The sequence below is a fragment of the Syngnathus typhle genome, linkage group LG11 (assembly GCF_033458585.1).
Source record: "Syngnathus typhle isolate RoL2023-S1 ecotype Sweden linkage group LG11, RoL_Styp_1.0, whole genome shotgun sequence".
Taxonomy (NCBI): domain Eukaryota; kingdom Metazoa; phylum Chordata; class Actinopteri; order Syngnathiformes; family Syngnathidae; genus Syngnathus; species Syngnathus typhle.
The window spans coordinates 13405086-13426882 of record NC_083748.1 but is presented as its reverse complement, the minus strand read 5'-3'; the positions used below and the strand labels follow the sequence as shown (position 1 = coordinate 13426882).

The following is a 21797-nucleotide window of genomic DNA, read 5'->3' as shown; positions in this document are numbered from 1 at the left end:
TTGAGATAGGATTTTTACAGGACTAGTTGTTTTGGCCTAGGATATGATCCTAATGAGCTGAATTTTCCAATGTAACAATCTGTTGGCTACAAGTGGCACCTCTTCATTTGTAAATCTGATGAATAGCGTGTGTTGAGTGGTCCGAGACTTGTAAATGTGGCCATTACATCAGGAAAGAAACAAAGAATCCATCTGTACGGGTGGAGGAGGGGGATTTTACTTTTACTCAGGGAAAAGAAAAAAAAAACAAGTGGATGAGTCAAGTAGCTGAGCTTTTTTTAAAACCACCAATTTCTGCCTGGTTTGAGAACTGCATGCTTGTGTTTTTCAGCACATTGCTGAAATTGCATCTCTTGCCAGTGTGTACATGATAATATTGTGAACAGGAATGCTGTTGTCACTGCAAAGCTTTCGGGGGCCACCAGTGCAGGCAGCCCCTCTCAATTATTATTTGTCGCCCCTAACCTACTCTGAAGTGGGCAGGTGCAAGATTGAGTGAGGAGTAGCAGCTGCCCGATGAACAAACACTTTAATCAGTTATTACAGCCATAAAATAGTGGGTCATTGCTCCGTATGCAGACATGACGACAACATTGCTACAGGTATTCTGTTGTAGCTTCCATCGTCCATGTCCTTCTCTCTGTAAACAAATACACACAAAGCAGATAGTTTCAATTAAATTCCGCACAATCTTTTATAATATTATACTTATGGCATAATTGGGGGGGGGGGGGGGGGATGCACACGCTACAACAAATCGGACAAGACTGCTTAAATGTTAACTATGTTATATACCGTAATTTTCGGACTATAAGTTGCACCGGAGTATAAGTCGCACCAGCCATAAAATGCCCAAAAGAGTGAAAAAAAACATATATATGTATATAAGTCGCTCCTGAGTATAAGTCGACCCCCCCCCACCCAAACTATGAAAAAAACCGCAACTTATAGTCCGAAAATTACGGTACTTCTTGACCTTTAACTCCAAGTTTTCGTTTTCCATGCTGTGCAGTAGTGATGCCATGAGCTGTGAGTTTAATTCATTCTGTGACCCAGATCGTACCTGAATTTACCCATATGCCAAAAACGTGTAAGCCAATGTACCGTCCGTAAAAAAGCATGGTATTTACCTCTGACCTTCAGCATCATGGAGCACTCTGCTGACCCCAGATGGTTCTCAACAACGACTTTGTATTCACCGCCGTCGTTGGCACCCACCCTCAGTATAAGCAGGGAACAGACACCGCACACGTTGGTGATGTAGTAGTTGCTATTGACGCTCAGGTCCACGCCGTCATGGTACCATGCCACACGGGGGGCCGGGTTACCCTTGACTGCACAGCTCATGTGACACTCGTAGCCTTCTGGAGGAATATGGCGCCTCAGCGGGGTGATGAATGACGGGGCTGACGATAGGTCCACAGATTTCCTCGGTGGAACATTCACCTTGAACCTCTCTGGAGTGCAAAGACAAAATACGCCCGTCATTAAAATTGATCATCAAAAATAATTAGTGATTACTAATCGTTACACTTCTACCATGCTGATAAAGGACTTGCAATCAAGCTTTTTGTTTCAGCCTGGTCCTTAACAGATAATATATATAAAGAAAAAGATAATGGATGCAATATATTGTTACCTCTTTCCTTCTTAATTTCAAAGGCAGGTGAAACAGATGGTGCTGATAGGCCCATGTCATTTTTTGCATACACCCTGAAGTGATACTGGCGTCCAGGCACAATATCCACAACAGTAAACTTGTTGTTGAAGAGGTTTTCTGCCACTGTCCTCCAAGTGGGCTTGAAGGAGTCCCGCTTGGTGATGACATAGTGCAGCCTGTCGTCTTTTGTCTCGTCTGGAGAGGGCGCCCAGGACACAGTGACGGTTCCTGGGACGTTCTGATACAGCTCCACAGGACCTGGAGGCTTGGGATCATCTAAAACGTTGATGAAGAGAAGAAAAAATACAGATTTTCATATACAGTGTTTATTTTGTTGGTCAGTCACGCTGACATTTACCTGTTACCCTAATTTCCACGTTGAAGCTCTCTTGACCGACGAGATTCTTGACGATAACGGTGTAGACTCCAGAATCGGAGCGCTCGGATGTCGGGATCAACATTTGAGAAGCTTTATCAGAGTTGGTGACGGTTACATGCTTGGGGACTAAAGCACCATCTTTCAACCAGGAGACCTCTGGAAAGGGGGACGCCTGTTGGACAAATTGTTTTTAAAATCCACCTGAAATTAAAAATTCACCGCGATTATTATTATTATTTTTTTATATTACCTCAAATGGGATGTTGAGGCGAACGGTGTTTCCTGCTCTCACGACCACAAAGTCTTTCAAATTGCGATCTTTGAACTTTGGCCATACTTTAGGGGTGAAAATGAAAATGTGTTTCATGTCAGTTCAAATGATATTGTTCTTCACATAAACTTGCTACATAGTAGATGAATATTGTCTTTTTTTTTTCATTCAAACGGCATAATCCTTTGGACCTCATTTCTGGCCCACTGTGCTTGAATTGATTGAGCCACAGAGCAGAAGTAGCACTTGTTTTGTATTCAGCAATTTCAATTCACAACCGCCTGGGCAGCGTGTCTGGGTGTGTAAACATCAAACACAGCTGGAACGAAATGAAATTTGGCATTACTACCTGAGTGACTCAATGTTGCCGTTGATCAGGGCTGCACCATTTTAGGAAAATGTTGATTCAAGTCACAATATTCTTCAAATCAAGCTTTAGTGCAAGTGGAAACATTACAAATGGAGAATTGCATTAGAAGCTATGACTGTCATAATGTCTTCATGTCTGATGTCAGCAGAAAGCCATTCATTCATTTGTGGTTCTTCTGACTTTCTTTCAACTGTCAGCGGACATTCATAGAAAGCCAATGTCATCCTTCAAACGGATTCTTACCAGGAGGGGGCATGGCAATGATGTGATTGTCAAAGCCTCGAGGTTCTCCATCACCTCCGTAATTGGTAGCGACTACTCTCACCCAGTAGGCAGCCATGGCCTTTAAGCCACGTACAGTGTAGGTGGTGGTCGTAATTGGGACGGCGTTGCAGCGGGTCCAATCTGAGCTTGCTCCGGGTCTTATTTCCACATAATACCCTTGGGCTTCATCCTGCGACCCATTCACTTCTTTGGGCTTGGTCCAAGCCAGCGACAAGGTTACGTAGTCACTGGATGTTACTCTGAGATCCGTGACTTTGCCTGGGGGTTCTTCAATAAAAGTAATGTAAGGTAAGAAGACTTTAAACAATGTGCTAAGGTCACATGGAGGATTCTAGATGACACACGCATACTCATGGGATCTCTTGCAATTACGGTGTCGGATGGATTGCTCGGATCCCCGGGACCCGATAGGTTGATTGCCGACACCCTGAATTCATACGCCACTCCCTCACAGACGTCTTTAACCTCGTACTTGGAGTCTAGGGACATTTTTATTTTGTTATTTTTGGCTCATTGTAGCTCATGAAATGAGTTCCATACCCTTTATTGGTCCTTCTTGGTTTACAAGGCTCCAGTTGTTAGTGCCTTTCTTCCTTTTTTCCAAAAGAAAGCCCACTATTTTGGTTCCTCCGGTGTTGCATGGGGCACTCCAAGCCAAACTAATGCAGTCCTTACAGACACGGACCGCTTTGGGTGCCGAAGGAGCACCCGGATAACCTGTGACAAAAGCTTTTTTGAGTTTTAACTGATCAGAAAGGTGGCCAAGGCTCATATTGAAGTCTTACGTAATACTCCGGCAGCTATGGCTTCTGTCTGCAGGCAGTCACTAACACCCTCTGAGTTTTTGGCTCTGATCCGATAGCAGTATCTCTTTCCGGGTTCGACATCCGAGTCTCTGTAAACTGTACTGTTGCCACTGATCTGTCCCAGACTGGACCATTTATTACGTCCAACCTGCTGCCGTTCTATGATGTAGTTTGTGACTGGACATCCGCCGTCATCCTTTGGCGGTTTCCATTTGAATTCAACTGATGTCACAGCACTCTCCAGAATTTCCACGGGTCCTTGCGGTGGTGTAGGTTTGTCTGTGGATGGAATCATTATTGCGCTACCGAATGCCTCACCTTACCGTAGCATCGGTTCCTTTGACTCACCCAGTACTATAAGTTTGGAAATTGCTTCCGTGGTACCAAATTCATTCTTTATTTTAATTTTGATCTCGCCACTGTCTTTCCTTTGACATTTTGCAAGGCGTAGTTTGCTGGATGTGGCGGATTTTTCAATCCTCATATTAAGGGCAGGCAAAAGCTCATCATCGTCCTTGCTCCACTGAATCTTCATCGGCTCTCCACCCGAGAATTGAAGCTTCCATTCAGCGGTCTCGCCCGCTTTGACCACCACTGGCTTTGCAAATTTTACAAGAGCACTAGCATCGACCTTTGGTGGATCTTTAGGGAGAAGGGGAAAGGTGTTGTTTTAAAAGATCAAAACCAAGACACCCCCTCAAAATGAGTCACTTTTAATTCTAACCTTGAATATTCAACGTAGCTTCGGATTTACGTCCATCTGACTCAAACCGATACACAGCTCCATCCTCTTTGTTACAGCAGTCAATTATCAATTTGTGATGAGCTCCATCTTGAATCATTTCGACCCCATCATCATCGGTGAGCTGGTCAGATGGAAATTGATTACCCTTAATCCTTACAAGTATCAACGAATGGATGACGATTACTCACCAGTTTCCCATTTTTGTACCATCTTCCCTTAGCGTTCTCAGTGCTTAATTTACAAAATAACTCTGCCCGTCCGCCTGTCACAGCTGTAGTATCTGACAGGCCGCTGACAAACTGAACACCTTGATCTGGAAAAGAACCAATAGAAAGAAAATATACAGTCATCTACGTATAAACCGCCAGACTTTGGTGGATTGGATTGTTATTGAAAAAAATATCGTTGGGCCTACCTTGTGCCGCATCAGACACTGTTAGGCCTGCTTGTACTCGCTCCTTGCCTGCATCAACCTTCTGGCTTTCATCTCTGCCTCCCAGGAGGTTGTTATTGTTCTCACTTTTCCCTTCACCATCAGTTTTCCAGCCATGGCCGTGATTGGACTTATCGTTCTCGGTTATATCACTCTTTCCACTAGAATCGTCGCCTACTCCAGCGCCGATCTTCTCATTTCGTCTATCCTTTTCCCCTGTGTCCTCTATCTGCAATTTAGCCAGGTCATGCTGATCTTTCGATTTCTCTAGACCTTTATGGGCATTTGGATCGGCTAAATTAAAAAACAAAACAAAGATAAATGGTAAATTTTTATTTGATGTATTAGACTGTACTCGTAGATGCAAATGACCCACCCACCTTCCACCACGAGAGATGCTTTGCATGACGCGGTGCCAGCAATAGCATAATATGTTCCGTTGTCAGCCTTTTGACAGTTTTTAATGGTGAGCGTATGAATCAGTTTGTCTTCCGAGACGTTTATCTCATATTTGTCGCCGTGTTCAAGTGATGAATCTGACGTTGACCATGTTATTCTGTTGAGCGGTGTTGACAAGACGCATTGAAAAGAGGCATCTTTGTTTTCCAAGGCCTTCGTATCATTAATCTTGTCTGCAAAGCTCACTGCAGGCACTGGGGAAGCACAAGAGATGCATAATAATGTTACACTGATAAATAAATCTCTATCATGGGAAGTGCATACTTTGGAAGTCAGTAGTTAGAACGGTTGTTTCTCCAACATCAACCTGGTACAAGCCAGCGTCTTCCGGTTGGGGGTCTTTGATGGTGAAACAATATTTGTTTCCACGTTTCTGCAGGCTATGCTTGGAGTTTCCATCGTTCCCATATGGGACCCTGTTCCCATCCTTGTCAAGCAAAGAGATCAGGCATTAACAAGTGCAGTAGCATCAGAAGTGCCGACAATCGGAACTGACCTTGTACAGATAAATCTTGCTGTTAGGATCCAGTAAAGTCATGTCAAGGCTGAATTCTGCCTTTCCGCTAGGCTTCACTTCAATTTGTCTCACATTGCCGAGATTTTCGACAACCTTGAGAGGAAAGAAGATGTTTTGAATTGGTTGGAAATAGACATTAGCAGTGTTTTTTTCAATGCGGTACCTTGGCCTGTTCATCTGCCCTTTCCTTTTTCAACTGATTCAGTCGTTTCAGCAACCAGCGGAAATCTGTAACTCCAAAGTCCAAGCATATTCTTTGATAGTCTTTCTTTGGTGCCGTGAGGAGCACTTCCATGAGTTTGGGGTCCAGTTCTCCCTCTTTTGGAGGCAGTTGTTTTTTCTTGGTGACGACCACGCTGAACAAAAATATTTGGCTTACCGTTGGTTACGGCTAACTGCTTAATCTTTGTTTCAAACCTACGTTTTCTTGAGAATCTTTCTGAAATCCTGTGGTGCATCGTCCTTTGCTGAAAGATGACAAATCGACAAATGGCCAAACCGCATTTGTGGCAATGTATATCATAAATTTGAGTATTGACATTTGTCTCCCAACTGCAATACTCAAGGCTCTTTTGATAATTTGTCAATTCTGTAAAGTATATAGTCTGTGTCTCACCTTTAATGATAATAAGGGTGGCGGAGCAAACAGCTGTTCCATATTCATTGGTGGCAAAGCATTTGTATGTATCGGCAAGTTCTGGTTTTGCTTGTGGTATCTGTGTGCAGAATGTGTCATTGGTTGAGACTATTTGCCACTATGTACTGTACATGAGAATGTAAATATGTCCCTTTTGAATACAAAGCCATATTTTGTGTTGGTTGTTCGGTCTGAGTTTTTATTTTTCACCTCAAGGATGTGTTCTTTGGATCTTTCTTCATATTTAACCTTGTACTTGTCTGCGTCATTGACATCCCCCTTGTTTCGTCCCCACGTGACGCTCGGTGTCGGCTCACCACTCACGATTGCTTTGAAAAAAGCTCTTCTCCCTTAGGAATACAATAAATAGAATCAAAATAAAAAAAGGAGAGAATGTGACAAAAGGCTTGTTTTTATTACCTTCATTGACAGTCATGGCCATGGGCTTTCGGGTAAAGTCAGGTGTGGATTTTCCTGCTGGAACTTGCTGGACCACCTGAGTAATCATAACGCCGTGAACCCTGGACCTCCTTGTGATCGCCACTAACAGACAAAGAAGATTTCGCGGATGCTTAATGAGGGTTGTGATACAGTATAGATATAGTATGTATATTATACAGTATATTATATTGTAAGCTTATGAAAACTACAAAGTAGTTTATCACTACAGTTTGTAATTATTAGAATAGTTCAATCAAAAGAATGAATTAGAGTTTAAAAAGTAATGCAGTCATTAAATCCATGATACAAAACTCTGTCAATAGCAGTCCAAGCAATACATTTATGTTTCATCACTTATTGCACTTCTATTGTAAATACACAAGATGGGGTGCTTTCCTTTCTCATCTTGTCAACACTGCATAATAATTCGACCGGACCCTTGTCCAAAACATGTGAACTAAATTTATATGATTTAGTGACTGAATGAGCTGGGTAAGTGAACTGGTGTGTGTGTGTGTTTTTTTTTTTGTATGATTAAATTATACTTAAAGCTGACACAATATTTATGAACCGGAGTATTTAATAGTATTTCTGGATTCTGAAAAAAAATAAAGTTTGTTTTGGCATTCAGAATTTTACATCTTGCAGCATGCCAATCTCAATTTTGTTTTTATTATTTTCAATGCACCTAATGAGAAAACGTCTTGTTTTCATAAAATGCAATGCAATGATGATGTCAATGCAAACAGCAAAGTTCGTTCTTAGCATAGAACACCCAGTAATCAGAGTGTTTTCAGCGAAAATGTAAAAAGTAACAGTGGCAAGCGAAGATGGCGGCCCTCTGGCTTCGGCCGTGAGGCCCAACAATGCATCACATATAAATTGGAGCCTAGATGGATGATCTTGATGATGAAAACAGTTGGGTGTGCTTAATTCCTCCACTTAATTCCATTGCTACAATATTATTGAAGAAAAAATAGACTATAGTGGGTGCGCAGCTGACATTGCACTTTCTTTTTTAATGGGATTTGACAAACTTGATTGTTGCCACGGCAAAGTTGGACTTCCAAAGACAAATAACTTGCATACATGCAAGTTACGATCAGCGAATGAGTGTAAATGCATGTTCCTTTCCTTTTCAAAGCCACTTTCCATTGTCAGCGGCGGAAGTCAGGCGGTAATGCAAATAATGACTCGCCGGGTGGGTGGGTGTGTGCGCGCAATGCAGATTGACAGGAAAAAAGGCTTTCCTCCATTCCAAAGCGCAAAAGGAGCAAAATTGCTGCAACAATGTGAAGGAAGACACAGCTCCAAAGTGAACTTCAAAGAGCTTCCTGCTCTGCCTCTGAAGTCACACATTAACGCGCACATCCCAAGGTTGTCTTATTATTTTACCATTAGCATTGAAAGTTTCTGCAAGATTACACGCTCATCATCACATTTTTTTTATTTTTTTCCCAGCAGCGCCTTGACTCCCGTACGCGTTGAATATTCAATGCGTCATCTCTCCAGGGGTTTGGAGCTGCTGCCGTGCGCTTCTATCATTGGAATGCAGGCAGGACTTGGGGTAAGCGTGTTCCTCGAGCACACTAATCCAAAGTGTGTGAGGACGGCGGCCGTTTGTTTAGTTCTGCATACCAAACGCTATTCTTTTGATTTGGACTTGCACTGGGCTCGAGGAGCCATGAGAATTAGTTGGCTGTATCCAACTGATATCCAAGTCATGCTGAGACACTAATGCAGGCATCTGGAGTCAAATTTCCTGTCTGCAGGTTTGTGAAATGTAGTTTAATTTTCATCCTTGGGGATGAGACACAGCATAGAATCAGTGAATAAGAACAAGGGGGTCATGCTCTTCAAAGACTTATTGTGTCTTTTTTTAATGAGGTCTCATCAAACATTAATATTCAAATGTATTGATCATAAATGCATTGGAAGAATTCATCTGTTGTGTTATCTGATATAAATATTTCAAGACCAATTTCTCATCGCACAACAATTATGAGATTCTGATTCCAGTACAGGCACCTGCAAATCTTATGACATTTCAATATTGCGTTTTCTTTGTGATTGTGGAACAAGATTTAATCCACCCGTCTTTATCCTTCTCAGGGGGCTGCCGATTTTTTCCCTGTACTGGCACCTGCTGTTGAATGAAATTGATGTCAGAGCGCCCATGGGGTCGCTTTGCGAACGTCACCGGAACAAATTCGGAAAAACAGGTGAGCTGTGGCAATCACTGCCATAAAACATGGAATGTAGCTTCATTGGAAAAATGTGTTGAAATGAGGACAACCAGAGTCTCTGAATTGTTCAACTTGACATGTTTCATTGCTTGCGGACATTGCTATTAAAAAAATGACTGCACTCAAAAACACAGGCACAAAACCTTACCTTTTGGCGGCTCCTTTGCATTTAAACTCATTGCCTCGGTGTATCTGGGAAACAAAGGGAAATACATTGGCAAATCTTTGTGACAATTATTTAGGTTGGATATGTCTCCCCCCTGCAACACTCCAGATTGAAATGATCCAGATCATTATCATGAGCTTGCTGATGAGCTGATCATTTGAATCAAATGTGTTTCAAGAGGAATCATTTGAAAACATTGTGGACAGAAGCTCTGGAGGAGTGGAGACACTGGGAGTTCTGTTATCCGAAACCTCAGCACTACCACTTAACATCTAATTGTTCCCGCGTCATGTTGGTTAAATGTCCTTGAATAATGCCAAGTTTAATTCTTCTGGGTTGCGTGCCAGCAATGAATGTGTTTTGTCTTTGATTTACTTGTACCCATGGCACAAAGTGTGTATTTTTTTTTCTTCTTTTAAATAAGAATAGGATTAGCTCTGTGTCATTACTATTGCCCGGTGGCATTTTTCATTTTCATTGAAGAGACCATAGCCATGCTCATTTATTAATCACGGGGAAACACTCGCTCAAATAAACCACACTGTTATTGCAAATATCTGTTTAGTGTTATTGGAGGAGCTTCAATGTTTAATGTTTACAAGAAAAGTTGTGACACTTGCGGTGGACTTACTTTTTACTTAGACTGCTTTAACGTAACATTGGGGTAGCTATTAGTCAGAAAGAAATATTTAAAAATAGTCATCCCATTTTTCAAAATCTACTTTAGCCCAATGCTTTCCTGTTTTTCGGTTTAATATTCAACAGCATTCGTTTAGAAATATTCTCCATGTAATAATTCATTCAAAATAAGAATTCAACATAACTTACTTGCGACCCTTGGTTGATCTGTCCGTTCCCCAATCTGTTTTGTCGTCTATCTAACGTGGAGGGCGTTGGCACCCCTATTTGTTTGGCAATAAAAGGCCAAAATCCTTACGTGGTCGAAATGCAGTTGGTAAAAAGCCATATTAAAGCAGAAGTGAAGGGCAGCGGTTCCTTTTACTCATCCTAATAAAAGTGATGGCCTCACATTTGAACTGGAAACATAATCGTGACTTAATCTGCTATTGGCCATATTCATTGAACAATATACACCGTTAATAATGACAACGTGAAACCTTTGACGACAAGAGGTTTACAATTTGGACAACAGATTGATGATATATGGCAGAATGTTCTTCATATATTTGAGTGGCATCGTTTTCTGATGCCTCGTAAGCTATGTAGGCGCTCTACTGTAACGACCCGCAAAGCGTTGATGGCGAGTATTCCCTCTGGCAGTGTCCTTGTAACGTGATCTTTCAACTTGGGACTTTAATGGCTGATAAACGTTAACATGAGACATTTCGTCACACTCCAAAGTGTCAATGAAAAATCTCACAGCATCCTCTTTCTGCCGGGCAAGTCATGCAGCGTTATAAAAAGATGACAACTCATGAGGCGCAAGTGTGTTGAGCACGACCGGAGGTTCAGATTGTTTGGGGTCAAGCTCATCCAGAATGTTTGAATGGTCACCTAAATACCAAAATCTAGTCTACGGCTGGAGGACAACACTTTATTCGACCAGGAAAGAAATTGAAATTTGGACTGGTAGCTCCTCTTAAAGGTTATATGATAGGTACGGTAGAGGATCAAATGGTCATTTTACAGCTGTGTTAAATATGGAAGGGCAATGAAAAATGGTCGGACTGTTCTTAAGCCTGAAAGATGCCCTGTGATCCTTTAAGGTGTCATCAGCCCCTACAATTTCCGCCATTTAAAAATATAACAGTATGTTGGAACCACATGTTGGATTTTGTCATGGAAGAATACAGTTGGACATTTTAATATGAATGCCCCTTAAATTGTAAAAAAGATTTCCGGGGAAAAAAGGCCTACAAAGTCTCATAGACCTTGGCTGGTATAGTGTTGGGACCCCTAGTACAGCTACATATTCATCACTAATGGTCACAGCCTTTATTAAGTGTGACAAAAACAGTTGCATGGAATTATTTAATGTATCAAATCCAAGTAAAAACAAACACATAGGTTGCAACTTGATGATTTATTTCAGTCACGATCCCGAAAGCATTTGTAGTTCATTTATAGCATTTCAAATAAACAAGTTACCACTATTAAAAATGACTATCCAGTCTTCCTTACATCTTTTTTCTTTGTTCTCTCAAATAAAACAACATCCGATAAGGCCCTCCTGCTGATTCAATCTGTGGAGAGAAAGAAAATGAAAAGATGAACTACTATACAGAATAAACCACAAAATGTGTCATTAAATTCAAATAAACCCACCTCTAACAATGAGTTTAGTGGAGCATTCTGCCTTGCCAAATGAGTTAATGGCAACAACTTTATATTCCCCGCTGTCCTTTGGCCGCACTCTGAGAATATACATGCAGCATACGCCGAAAGAGTTGGTGATATAGTAGTTTTTGTCCGAGTTGATACATTGGTCATTGAGGAACCAGGACACGCTGGGCGTTGGGAACCCTCGCACGGCACACGTCATGTAGACCTGGTAACCTTTTGGCGGTGCGTGGAGCTTCAGAGGGACCAAGATGGATGGGGGTCTCTCAAAGCTGATATTGGTTGAGTTGATTCCTTTGTGCGGGATTGGAACTTGACAGAGAATAAGATGGATACGATTTAATTGTAGAATATGATAATTGTATCTTTCGAATTGAACTCAAAAGTTACAGTGCTAGCATTCTTGGGATGAACCGTTGAGAGTAACAAACCTCTGTTGCCATTAATTCCCCATGTCGGTGACTGCGACGGCTCCGACACCCCCACGTCGTTCTTGGCGAAGATCCGGAAATGATATTCAAGCCCCGGAAGGATGTTGGTAACTGTGTGTGTGTGGGTGAATAGGCGATCTGCGACAATTTTCCACACCCTGGTGTTGGAGTCGCGTTGAGCCACCCTGTAGTAAAGTCTGTCATCAAGCTCCTCGTCCGGCGATGGAGCCCATGTTATCACCACTTTGCCGTGGACTGTTTGTTCCAATTCCACTGGGCCTGGGCTCTTTGGTTCGTCTGGTTTCAAAAAAGCAAACTATTAACATCTCTCTTTTGCAGTTCTGAAATCTAGCCAAATCTAGTTTTATGTTAGTGACTTAGTCAGAGAACAGACCAGAAATTCGCTTTACAGTACATGCGGTCCTGGCCGGAATTGAACCAGCAACCTTTCGGGTGTGGCTGCTCCAGTGTCCCAATCCACATTATGTAAATATTAATGCTCCAAATCTTGCAAAATGTGGGACTTTTCATCTACAATTCAATGTACCGTAATTTCCGGACTATAAGTCGCAGTTTTTTTCATAGTTTGGGTCGACTTATATACACATATGTTTTTTTTCACTTTTTTGGACATTTTATGGCTGGTGCGACTTATACTCCGGTGCGACTTATAGTCCGAAAATTACGGTAGTTTTAAAGAAATATCCGGCTTCACTGGTTGCACTTAACAGGAGACTTGGTTAAGATAGTTCTTACCTGTAACTCTAACCTCAACATCAAAAGAAGCCTGTCCGACTGAGTTTTTGGCTACGATGGTGTAGCTGGCGGAGTCTGAGCGCTTCGATGAATGAATAACAAGCTGGGACATTCCTTCAGAATTGATGACTTTCACCCAAGGGGGTAGCGCTTCATCGTCCTTGAGCCATGTGATCTCCGGTGGGGGTTCAGCCTGCATACATTAGAGTGGTTGTCACAATGTAAATCAATCAATCAATCAAATAGGAAGTTTGAAGACTGACAGCTTGTCTGGCCATACCTCATAGAGAATTTTGACACGTGCTGAATTTCCTGCTCTGATAACAACAAAGTCTTCTGGGTCTTTGAAGTAAGGCCTCACTGGATGGAAAGACAAAAACCTCATCACTGCCTCAAGTTAACTCTTATTCTACTTAGCAAGAGAGATAAACAACTTACTGTTGGGATTCTTTGCACACACCATTACAGACGGGGAGCTCGCATCCCCCGCTCCAGACTCATTAATTGCAAGAACCCTGAACTCGTACTCTGCTCCTTCAGTGATGTCTTTAACTGCATAGTGGACATCTGCAGAGAAGGTGAAAAACAATGTGGCTGTCAAAACTGTCTACTATTAATCCTTTTGTACAGGATGCTTGCATGTCTATGACTAACCTTCAATGGGTTCATTCACGGCGTTCAAGGAAACCCACTCATTTGTGTCCTTCTTCCGTTTCTCCACTTGGTAACCGATGATGGGTACTCCCCTGTCATCTTCGGGAGGGGTCCACGTCAGTGTGATGCAGGTCTTTGATGCACTCACCACTTTGGGGGCACTGGGCGGCCCAGAAAGTACTGCAGTAAGAAACATTCGAATTATCATTAGAAGGAATAATTGGACGGCATCTACGCATTGACTGCAGAATATTTCCAAAAATATTCAGAGAGCCCAAGGGGATTGATTAATGAGATTTTTTTTTTAGTTTCTCACTCATGATGCCAGCCATAATGCTATCAGCTGTCTCCAGGAAGTCGCCAAGGCCTTCAGAGTTCTCGGCATAAATTCGATAGCTGTATTTCTTTCCGTGGGTCACGTTCCTGTCCCTAAAGGTAGTCTTGTCGCCGGAGACGTGTCCGAGTTTGGTCCACAGATTGTGGCCTGCCTGCTGGCGCTCAATGTTGTAGTTTGTGATTGGGCATCCGCCGTCATCTTTGGGAGGTTTCCATTTGATCTCAATGAGAGACGAGGTTGTATCAAGCGTCTCCACCGGACCCTCCGGTGGACCTGGACGGTCTATGCAGAAAAACGTGTTTTATTTTTTTTAATTAGTATGCAACACTTGGATCAAATCTCTTATCTTCTGCATTCGGTGTTCATTGCTATTTCTCATTGAGCTGGGCAAATATTATTCAATTTTTAGAAGTATTTATTCAAAAATAAAGCAGCCTGCTTGGAATATGGCTTGAAAGGGGCACCAGTTTTTGCCAGCTTTACTTTCTTACCGAGCACAAAAAGCTGAGAGGTAGCTTCTGCGGTCCCAAATGGATTTTTAAGATGAATTTTAATCTCCCCCATGTCTGCCCGCAGGCAGTCTTTGAAGAGCAGCCGGCTGTGATTGGGCTCCTTCACAATCTTTACTCCTCCTCCATCTTTGACCTCTGAGCCATTCTTAGACCAATTAACAGTCAAAGACTCCTGAGGTGCAAAGGGTATTTTGAAAGTTGCATTGTGGCCCACTCTCACTGTCAATGGCTTGCAGAACTTGTGAAGGTCGTCAGGGTCAAATTCCGGGACGTCTACAATGCACAAATAGTAATTGAGTGTAACGCATGCAAATGAGCACTTGGAACATTTGAACTCAAATATAGTACCTCCAACGGTGACCTTTCCTTGTGTACTCTGATCCCCTGATACAAAGCGGTACAGGCCAGAATCCTCATCTCGGCAGTTTTCAAAAGTCAGTATGTGAGAGGTGGACCTTTTGCTCATGCTGATTCCAGCACCAGCACCTATCTAATAAATCACAAATGGAAAGAAAAGTCATTTTGCCTTACGCTGCCATCCAAAATATAAATGGTGAGACAATATCATGGACGTGTTCTTATGTTTAGGTGTAATTAGAGCATTTCAAGACTTCAAATCTTCAACAACAACAAATCATTTACTGGTTCTCCATCTTTAAACCAGGTGCCGTCGCAGTCCATGTTCATCGTGACTTTTAATTCAGCTGACTTCCCACGTCGACAGTAGATATTAGAGAGTCCACATGTGATCACAGGTTCTGAGAACAGCAATAGAATATGCTTAATAGAGTCAACCCAAAGGAACAATAAGAAATACCATAAATGATTACAATCATTTTTGCCTTACCCTCTGTTGCAGCTACAGGTGCTGGCTCAACGTTTACACGCGGACACTCGTTATCTGACAAAGCAAAGAAAATAAATGGAAAGTGCAACTCAAAAATGAAGAAATGTTTTCAGATAAAACCACATAATTCCATCCATATTGTCGTCCCTTCATGTTTTGGTGAAGTGTTGGGTTTGGTTAGTCTTACCTGGTTTGGGAGTTTCAGATGGGAGTGGGGCTTCTTCTGCAGCTTTGATTTGTTCTTTCAGTTCCTCTTTCTGCTTCTCCAACTTTTCATGTTGCTCTTGAGCCACCTTCTCCAGGTCGATACCGGACCCCCCGGCCCTTGTTGTCTTCCTCATGGACTTCTTGCCCTTACCAGCATCTTTATCAGCTAGAGCGAGATGGGAGTACTGAAGTGCCGTTGATTATTTTAATAATGATCTCAATGTAGTAGATTGAAGAACATACCTTCAACAATAAGCCAGGCGTTACATGATTTTATTCCTGCAGTGGCAGAATAAATGCCTTTGTCTACTACCATGCAGTCTTTGACCACTAGTCTATGAATGAGCTTGTCCTCAGAAACCTCAATATCATATTTATCTCCTTGTTCCAAGGGCAGATTCTTTCCAAACCATAAAATCTTGGCAAGGGGCGTGGAAAGGACACACTCAAATATGGCGTCTTCTCTCTCCATCGCCTTGACTTCCTGAATTTTCACCAAGAATTCAACCATGGGAACTGAAAGAGAATGATTTCAAAGAGGTAGACTAACTGCAGCAATGCTTCAAGTAGGAGGAAAAAACAGCTAAAAATGTACCTTCTTGGCCTGATAACTTTTAGAACTGTGTTCACTTACTTTTAAAATCTGTGGAAAATACGTTCACATTAGCTACATCCAACTGGTAGAATCCGCCATCTTCTTGCATGAGATCCCTTATGCTGAAAATATACTTCTTCCCTACTCTCCTCAGACTGTGCTTCATCATGTCTCCTAGTTCTTTTGTGTAGGGAACCATTTCACCATCCTGTGGAGGGAAGTCACAATTCGGTGCCGGAATGCTTCATGAAAACATACTGAAACATAAAATATTTGAAACAAGAATTCAAAATAAAATCTGTCGTGTATGAGCCACAGTTTCTACAAGAATGTTGATCTTTCAGCAAAGACACCGAATCCAGGTTAGTCCATGACCTTTGGTAGGATCGTAAATGGTGTAGCCTTGTTTTCACCTGACCTTATACAGGTATATTGAGGTGCTCTGCTCGATAAGTTCCATGTCAATCTCAAAGGATGCAGTACCGTCTGCATTCACCCGGATAGGTCTCAGGTTGGATATGTGCTTGACAAACTGTGATAAAAAGGGAACATAAATTAAAATGGCTGAATATGCGTTTTGTGACCATATGAAAGAATCCGTGTAACCTGAGCTTGTTCCTCTTCTCGTTCCTTCTTCATTTCATTGAGTTTCTTCAGCATCCAGCGAAAATCCGTCACTCCATACTCTGCACAGATTCCCTCGTAGTCTTTCTTATCAGCGCTAAGTAGCAGCTCCCAAAATTTAGGATCCAACTCTCCATCCTTCTTCTCTGCTTGCTCCGATTTTGGACGTACTTTACTGAAGAGAAGAAACAGGAGTGCTTTGCTGGGTTGGCGTTTTTTTTTTGAAAGAAACATTATCTTAAAGATAGCTGACCTTTTCCGTAGGAATTTCTTAAAACCACCACCGTTGATGGGTTCTGTTGCATTTTGCTGGGCTTTGTTCTTTTTGTAGCCAACTGGAAAACACAAAAATTCCCTCGTTTGATTGATATAGAAATACATTTTAAGGACACACCATAAAGATTTATTGATCATTTCTCACCCTGACAACAGATGGGTCTTACCTTCAATAACATTCAAAACAACTGTCACCATGGCTTGTCCGAATTCATTAATGGCAAAACATTTGTATGTGTCTGCTTGAGCCGCTGTGACATTTGGCATCTGGAAGATTCAGAACATAGTGCTGTGCATTTCAAACCACAATCTGTGTGTCAATATAAAAGTCAAACAATAGAGCAAATCCATTCATTATACTCTTTCACGGGGCGACACGGTGAATGACCGGTTAGCAAAGACAATGACAAACTGCTTTTCACATTTTCAACCTACTATTTGGCGAATCACTTGCCTCAAATGTATGCTCATTGGCGTTAGCGTCATATTTGCTCTGATATTTGGAAGTGTCAGACACATCTCCGTTATTTCTGCTCCATGACACAGTGGGTTTAGGATCTCCGGTGACAATGGCTTTAAAGAAAGCAAATTTCCCTGCAGAATGCAATCATTATTATCAATAGCTTTTTGCTCTCTGATGGATTATTTAAAGTTAATTGAGTTAGTCATTAGTACCGACCTTCTTGAATAGTCAAAGCAATTGGCTTGCGGGTAAAGTCTGGATGACTCCTCCCCTCTGGCAGCGTCTCTATGAACTGGGTAATCATCACTCCGGGAACACGAGACTTTTTCCGGATACCCACTGAGAAACCAATGATGTCTTTGTCAGTGGAAATGATCAAATGAAAAGTTCCAACCCGAAACTCATTGTCACGTTTAATCACATCGCCACTATTTTTAAAGCATGCTGTGACCCATTTTTATAGGCTACATGAAGTATTACAATGTCAATTGAATTGAACCTGCAAAGTACACTGGTTGGAATATGCCCCCTTCCGCGCCAGCACCAGTATTTTTGTCCCAAATGACAAAAGTTTCCTGTGTCACGAGGCCATTTCTTCTATTCATCACAAGGTGCAAAAAAGAACTTGAAAAAAGCCCTCTGACATCACTCACCTCCCAAAGAGTCTGGATTTGGGTATTTTTTATTTCTGCCCTTCATTGTGCAGTGCTCACATGCCTTTTCCATTTGAACAATATACCTATTTCTCAATTATAGCTAGCCTTTGAAATTTGATTGCAGCTTTCATTCACCTCCATTATAAACCGTTTTTTTTCCCCACTGTGTTGATTGATCTAACATAAATGACTACATAGGTTAAAAAGTGTGCACGTGCCTGCCAGAAACCAATATTTTATACCAAGGCTGCAGATCTACATACGACAAATGCTATCTGTTGCATAGCAGTAGGTCATGCATCTATCTGTAAATATGAGGGAGGAAGAAGTATTAAGATGGGTGATAAATAGCAAGCTTCTCTGCAAATCCCCTGAGCCTACCTTCGTTTTCTGCAGCGGGGCCTGATAAGGTAGAAAACACACAACAGTATCAGTCAGGACAGTCGTATTGGCTTAACCCATTCAACTGAGATAATGTAAATAAATAAAAAAAAACTTGACAGCAGTCTGTGCAGTAATACAGGACGAAACGTAATCATTTCCATTTAGGTCATGGTTTTTCTCATCTTGAAACAATGCATCTTTTTTTTTTTGCTTGAAAGTACTGTGGCATTATTGCTTCTTTGATATTTTCATTTAAGAATACATACTTTAAGTACGTCAGACAGAAAAACGGTCGTTTGTAAATTTTGTTTTGCTCTGCTTGCCTTGGCCATTGCCTGTCCCATCTGTGATACTGGCTCTTTTGGACATCTTGGATTCTTGGATGATTCTTGAGAGAAAAAAAGATGACAGAGTTAAGGAGTGCATATTTAAGCCCCTCCCAAAAAAAGAACTGAGTGGAAACCATTAGGCTAGCATGTGGCTGTGGTCCATGCAGCTGCTTGGTGGGTGCTTTGGTTTATCGCACTCCCTCAAAATAAAATCCTCATCAAAATAAAACTTTTATGTTGACCTGTCAACATTCAGGGTGATGGATTCATTTATAGAATTAATTTCAGCCATCTTAAGGTATGATTATACAGCTTTCTTCTGTTTTGTTTTCATTGCGGCGTTTTATTTTGATATTCAAGTCGCCCTGGCCACCAAGCATTTTTTTATGATCTGCCAGTCCTATTTACGGTAAGGGTCTGTATAATAATACTGTATTTAATTACCCCAATGATTTCTTAACTTAGAAGGGCAAATGTCAAATATAAACTCAAATATAAAATAAACTGATAAGGCATGTTTTGTCATGGATTGAGTATATCCTGGGTGTAGGGGGTTCACGAGGACACTTGCAGAGATGAAAGTGGTTGAAAAACATCAAGTGTCACATAACCATAAATATGTTCCCTTCCAAGGAGTGAGAAACCTTGACGCCCAGTTCCTACTCTACACTAGTGTATAGTGCATGTAAACTGTTATATTTTCAAGTGACCTATTTGTGATATCACATTTAATGTTCTGTCATTTCATTATGTTAAGCTCTTGAGCGCCAGAGAGCACCAAATGTTCGGGTTGCAGGTTACCCCAACGTGTCCAGAGCTTGGAGGGCCTTTTATAGCAGCTCACAGCTGTTGCAGTTTTAATTTTTTCATTTTGCATTACTATAGTATTTGTGCATTACTGGACTGTGTACTTCAAAGCTAAGCTATGTACCGAATTGTAAGCTTTGGAGTACCAAAACCATTCATCCACATTGTGCCACTTGGGAGGAAAAACATTACGTGATTTATCTTTTGCTACATGAGGCGTATCCTGTAGTTCAAGGTGAATGGGCATACTAACACGCGCTGACTCACAGTTGATTCCATCTTTGAACTCCACGCTAGCACCCTTTTGGAGTGCTATTTTTATCCTCATGGCATATGACGTTCCATCATTTGTAAATATCTTTCTGACATAATTTCCTTGGCACACTTGTCAAATAGCACCAACATTCTCTCACTGATACTGTTGCTGGTGTAAATGGTTCAATTGACTATAAGCGTCCCATAGACTCATCATACAAACCACGTGATGGTTATGGGTGTCTGCAGTCGACATTCCGTTGTGGGATGAGATAGTCACATGATAGGTCACATGCCCAATAAAAGGGAACGCTTTTCACTGCAGCAGCTTCCTAACGTACTTGAAAATAACTCTCAACATAACCAGACGCTTATAATATGGCACCCTTTTTGCGTGTTTAGTTACCTTAGAGAACTTAGAGGCCTATTCTATCTCAAAGCCTGTTAAGTAAAGTTTTCAAATAAGCCAAAACAAAGAAAGTTGCCTCTATTTTTGTTGAAAGAAGTTCAAATTTGTCATACCGAGATTAAGATTTACTATCTTTTACTATTGAGTGCTCCATACACTAACAATTTTGAAATTTAAATTGACCTCACGAAAGCCATTGTAAAAACTTTACTGGAATGATACTATCCACTTTTTTGGTGAGGACTTCAACAGTAACTTGAAAACACTCATTGGGGTAAAGAGTATCTACAACTTTTTTTGTGTACTAGGTTTTGACACATCACAAAAGCAAGTGCCTTCATGCTTTTATGTACTCTGGCCTGCAGTTAACGCCACCTTAGCGTAGACTCCAAAGGAGCGTCATAAAAGTGGCTCAAGAAGATGTCAAGTGCAAAAAGCACGTCCATGTCGTTATGTAGTGAATCCTGCAACAGCTGGACTTTTGGTTTCTTACCAATATATGCTTTTCGGCAATTTATACACCGTGTTGTATTTTTACACCTTGGGCAAAATAAAAATTATTGTTTTGAATTCAGATTGTTTTTCTATTCCAAAACATGACCAGAGAATAGCAGCCAGACATTGTCAACTGTCAACTCCAAAGTAATTCAAATACTTAAAGACTTGATACTTAGAAATGTGCTAAATCCTGTATATTATACTTTGTAGTGTTATATTACTAATTATTACTGAACAAATGAAGGTTGACACCAGAACCAATCATGTAAAGCAAGGAAACCAACCAAAGGATGACTTGTGTTGAAGACCTCCTCATGACTGGTGATGAACTTACCTCAGACTTTCTTGCCCCTCCTGAGTCCTTCCCACGTCCAGTCTTGCCTCCTTCCTTCACAAACTAAGTGCTTAAGAAGAATGTCCAGGAAGTGACTCTGTATTTAAGGACCCACCTGGTCTTAGGTGGGCACTGCCAAGAAAGGCGATGGCTTTTTTTGTTTTTGATCTAAATCACAACCTCAGGCAAAAGGGGGAGGAGGAGGGAAGGCCTCATGGCAGGTGACAATGACCGCACTCTCCTCTCTGTAGAAGTGTGAACTTCTTAAGGCGATGCCGTTGCACTTGTCACCCAGAGAAATTGTGTGATACATTGATATACTTTTTTGAGAACTTTGGATTTGATTATATGTACTGTAGTTAAGTGATCACTAAGGTATCTGGTGAATTTGAATTTTGACTTGATTTTTACTGTAGTTGAGGCATCATTTCCTAAGGTATTTTTTATTCAAGTGATCCACCCGTCGTAGTTTGTGTTATGGTTGTGTAAAAAAATAAAATAAAATCAAAAAAGTGCTGCGTTCTTTGTATTTTAAATTTGAAAGGTCATCACTATGAGTGTAGATAGTATCTCAAATGGATATCATATCCATAGCAACAACAAAGTGATTCATGTAATAGTCAAGTGTTGTGGGAGCACATGACAGCTAGCTTGGCGACAGTGTGACTGCCCTGTCACTGCCTCGTATTCGACAATGGCATGTCGCA

General features: G+C 41.4%; 2 protein-coding genes across 2 annotated transcripts; both read right to left on the bottom strand.

The window, feature by feature from the left end:
* Nucleotides 1-510: 510 nt before the first annotated feature.
* Nucleotides 511-10400, bottom strand: LOC133162850 (immunoglobulin-like and fibronectin type III domain-containing protein 1). The gene is made up of 23 exons (XM_061292327.1): nucleotides 10244-10400; nucleotides 9398-9441; nucleotides 6983-7105; nucleotides 6773-6912; nucleotides 6542-6641; nucleotides 6347-6392; nucleotides 6089-6281; nucleotides 5905-6018; nucleotides 5673-5835; nucleotides 5330-5602; nucleotides 4932-5243; nucleotides 4705-4829; nucleotides 4496-4637; nucleotides 4120-4413; nucleotides 3751-4050; nucleotides 3506-3682; nucleotides 3316-3444; nucleotides 2924-3232; nucleotides 2290-2375; nucleotides 2019-2211; nucleotides 1640-1936; nucleotides 1131-1457; nucleotides 511-640 (listed from the first exon to the last, which is right to left on the bottom strand). Exons 2-23 carry the CDS (start codon nucleotides 9426-9428, stop codon nucleotides 597-599), a joined length of 3918 nt encoding a protein of 1305 aa, XP_061148311.1. The 5' UTR covers nucleotides 9429-9441; nucleotides 10244-10400; the 3' UTR covers nucleotides 511-596.
* Nucleotides 10401-11440: 1040 nt separating this feature from the next.
* Nucleotides 11441-21233, bottom strand: LOC133162818 (immunoglobulin-like and fibronectin type III domain-containing protein 1). Its single transcript, XM_061292268.1, has 24 exons — nucleotides 21091-21233; nucleotides 18782-18846; nucleotides 18456-18476; nucleotides 17635-17757; nucleotides 17410-17549; nucleotides 17123-17222; nucleotides 16933-17014; nucleotides 16662-16854; nucleotides 16474-16587; nucleotides 16095-16263; nucleotides 15704-15976; nucleotides 15441-15626; nucleotides 15254-15307; nucleotides 15049-15164; nucleotides 14755-14896; nucleotides 14386-14679; nucleotides 13874-14176; nucleotides 13558-13737; nucleotides 13342-13470; nucleotides 13184-13263; nucleotides 12904-13096; nucleotides 12148-12444; nucleotides 11702-12028; nucleotides 11441-11619 (listed from the first exon to the last, which is right to left on the bottom strand). Exons 2-24 carry the CDS (start codon nucleotides 18825-18827, stop codon nucleotides 11615-11617), a joined length of 3567 nt encoding a protein of 1188 aa, XP_061148252.1. The 5' UTR covers nucleotides 18828-18846; nucleotides 21091-21233; the 3' UTR covers nucleotides 11441-11614.
* Between the last annotated feature and the right edge of the window lie 564 nt (nucleotides 21234-21797).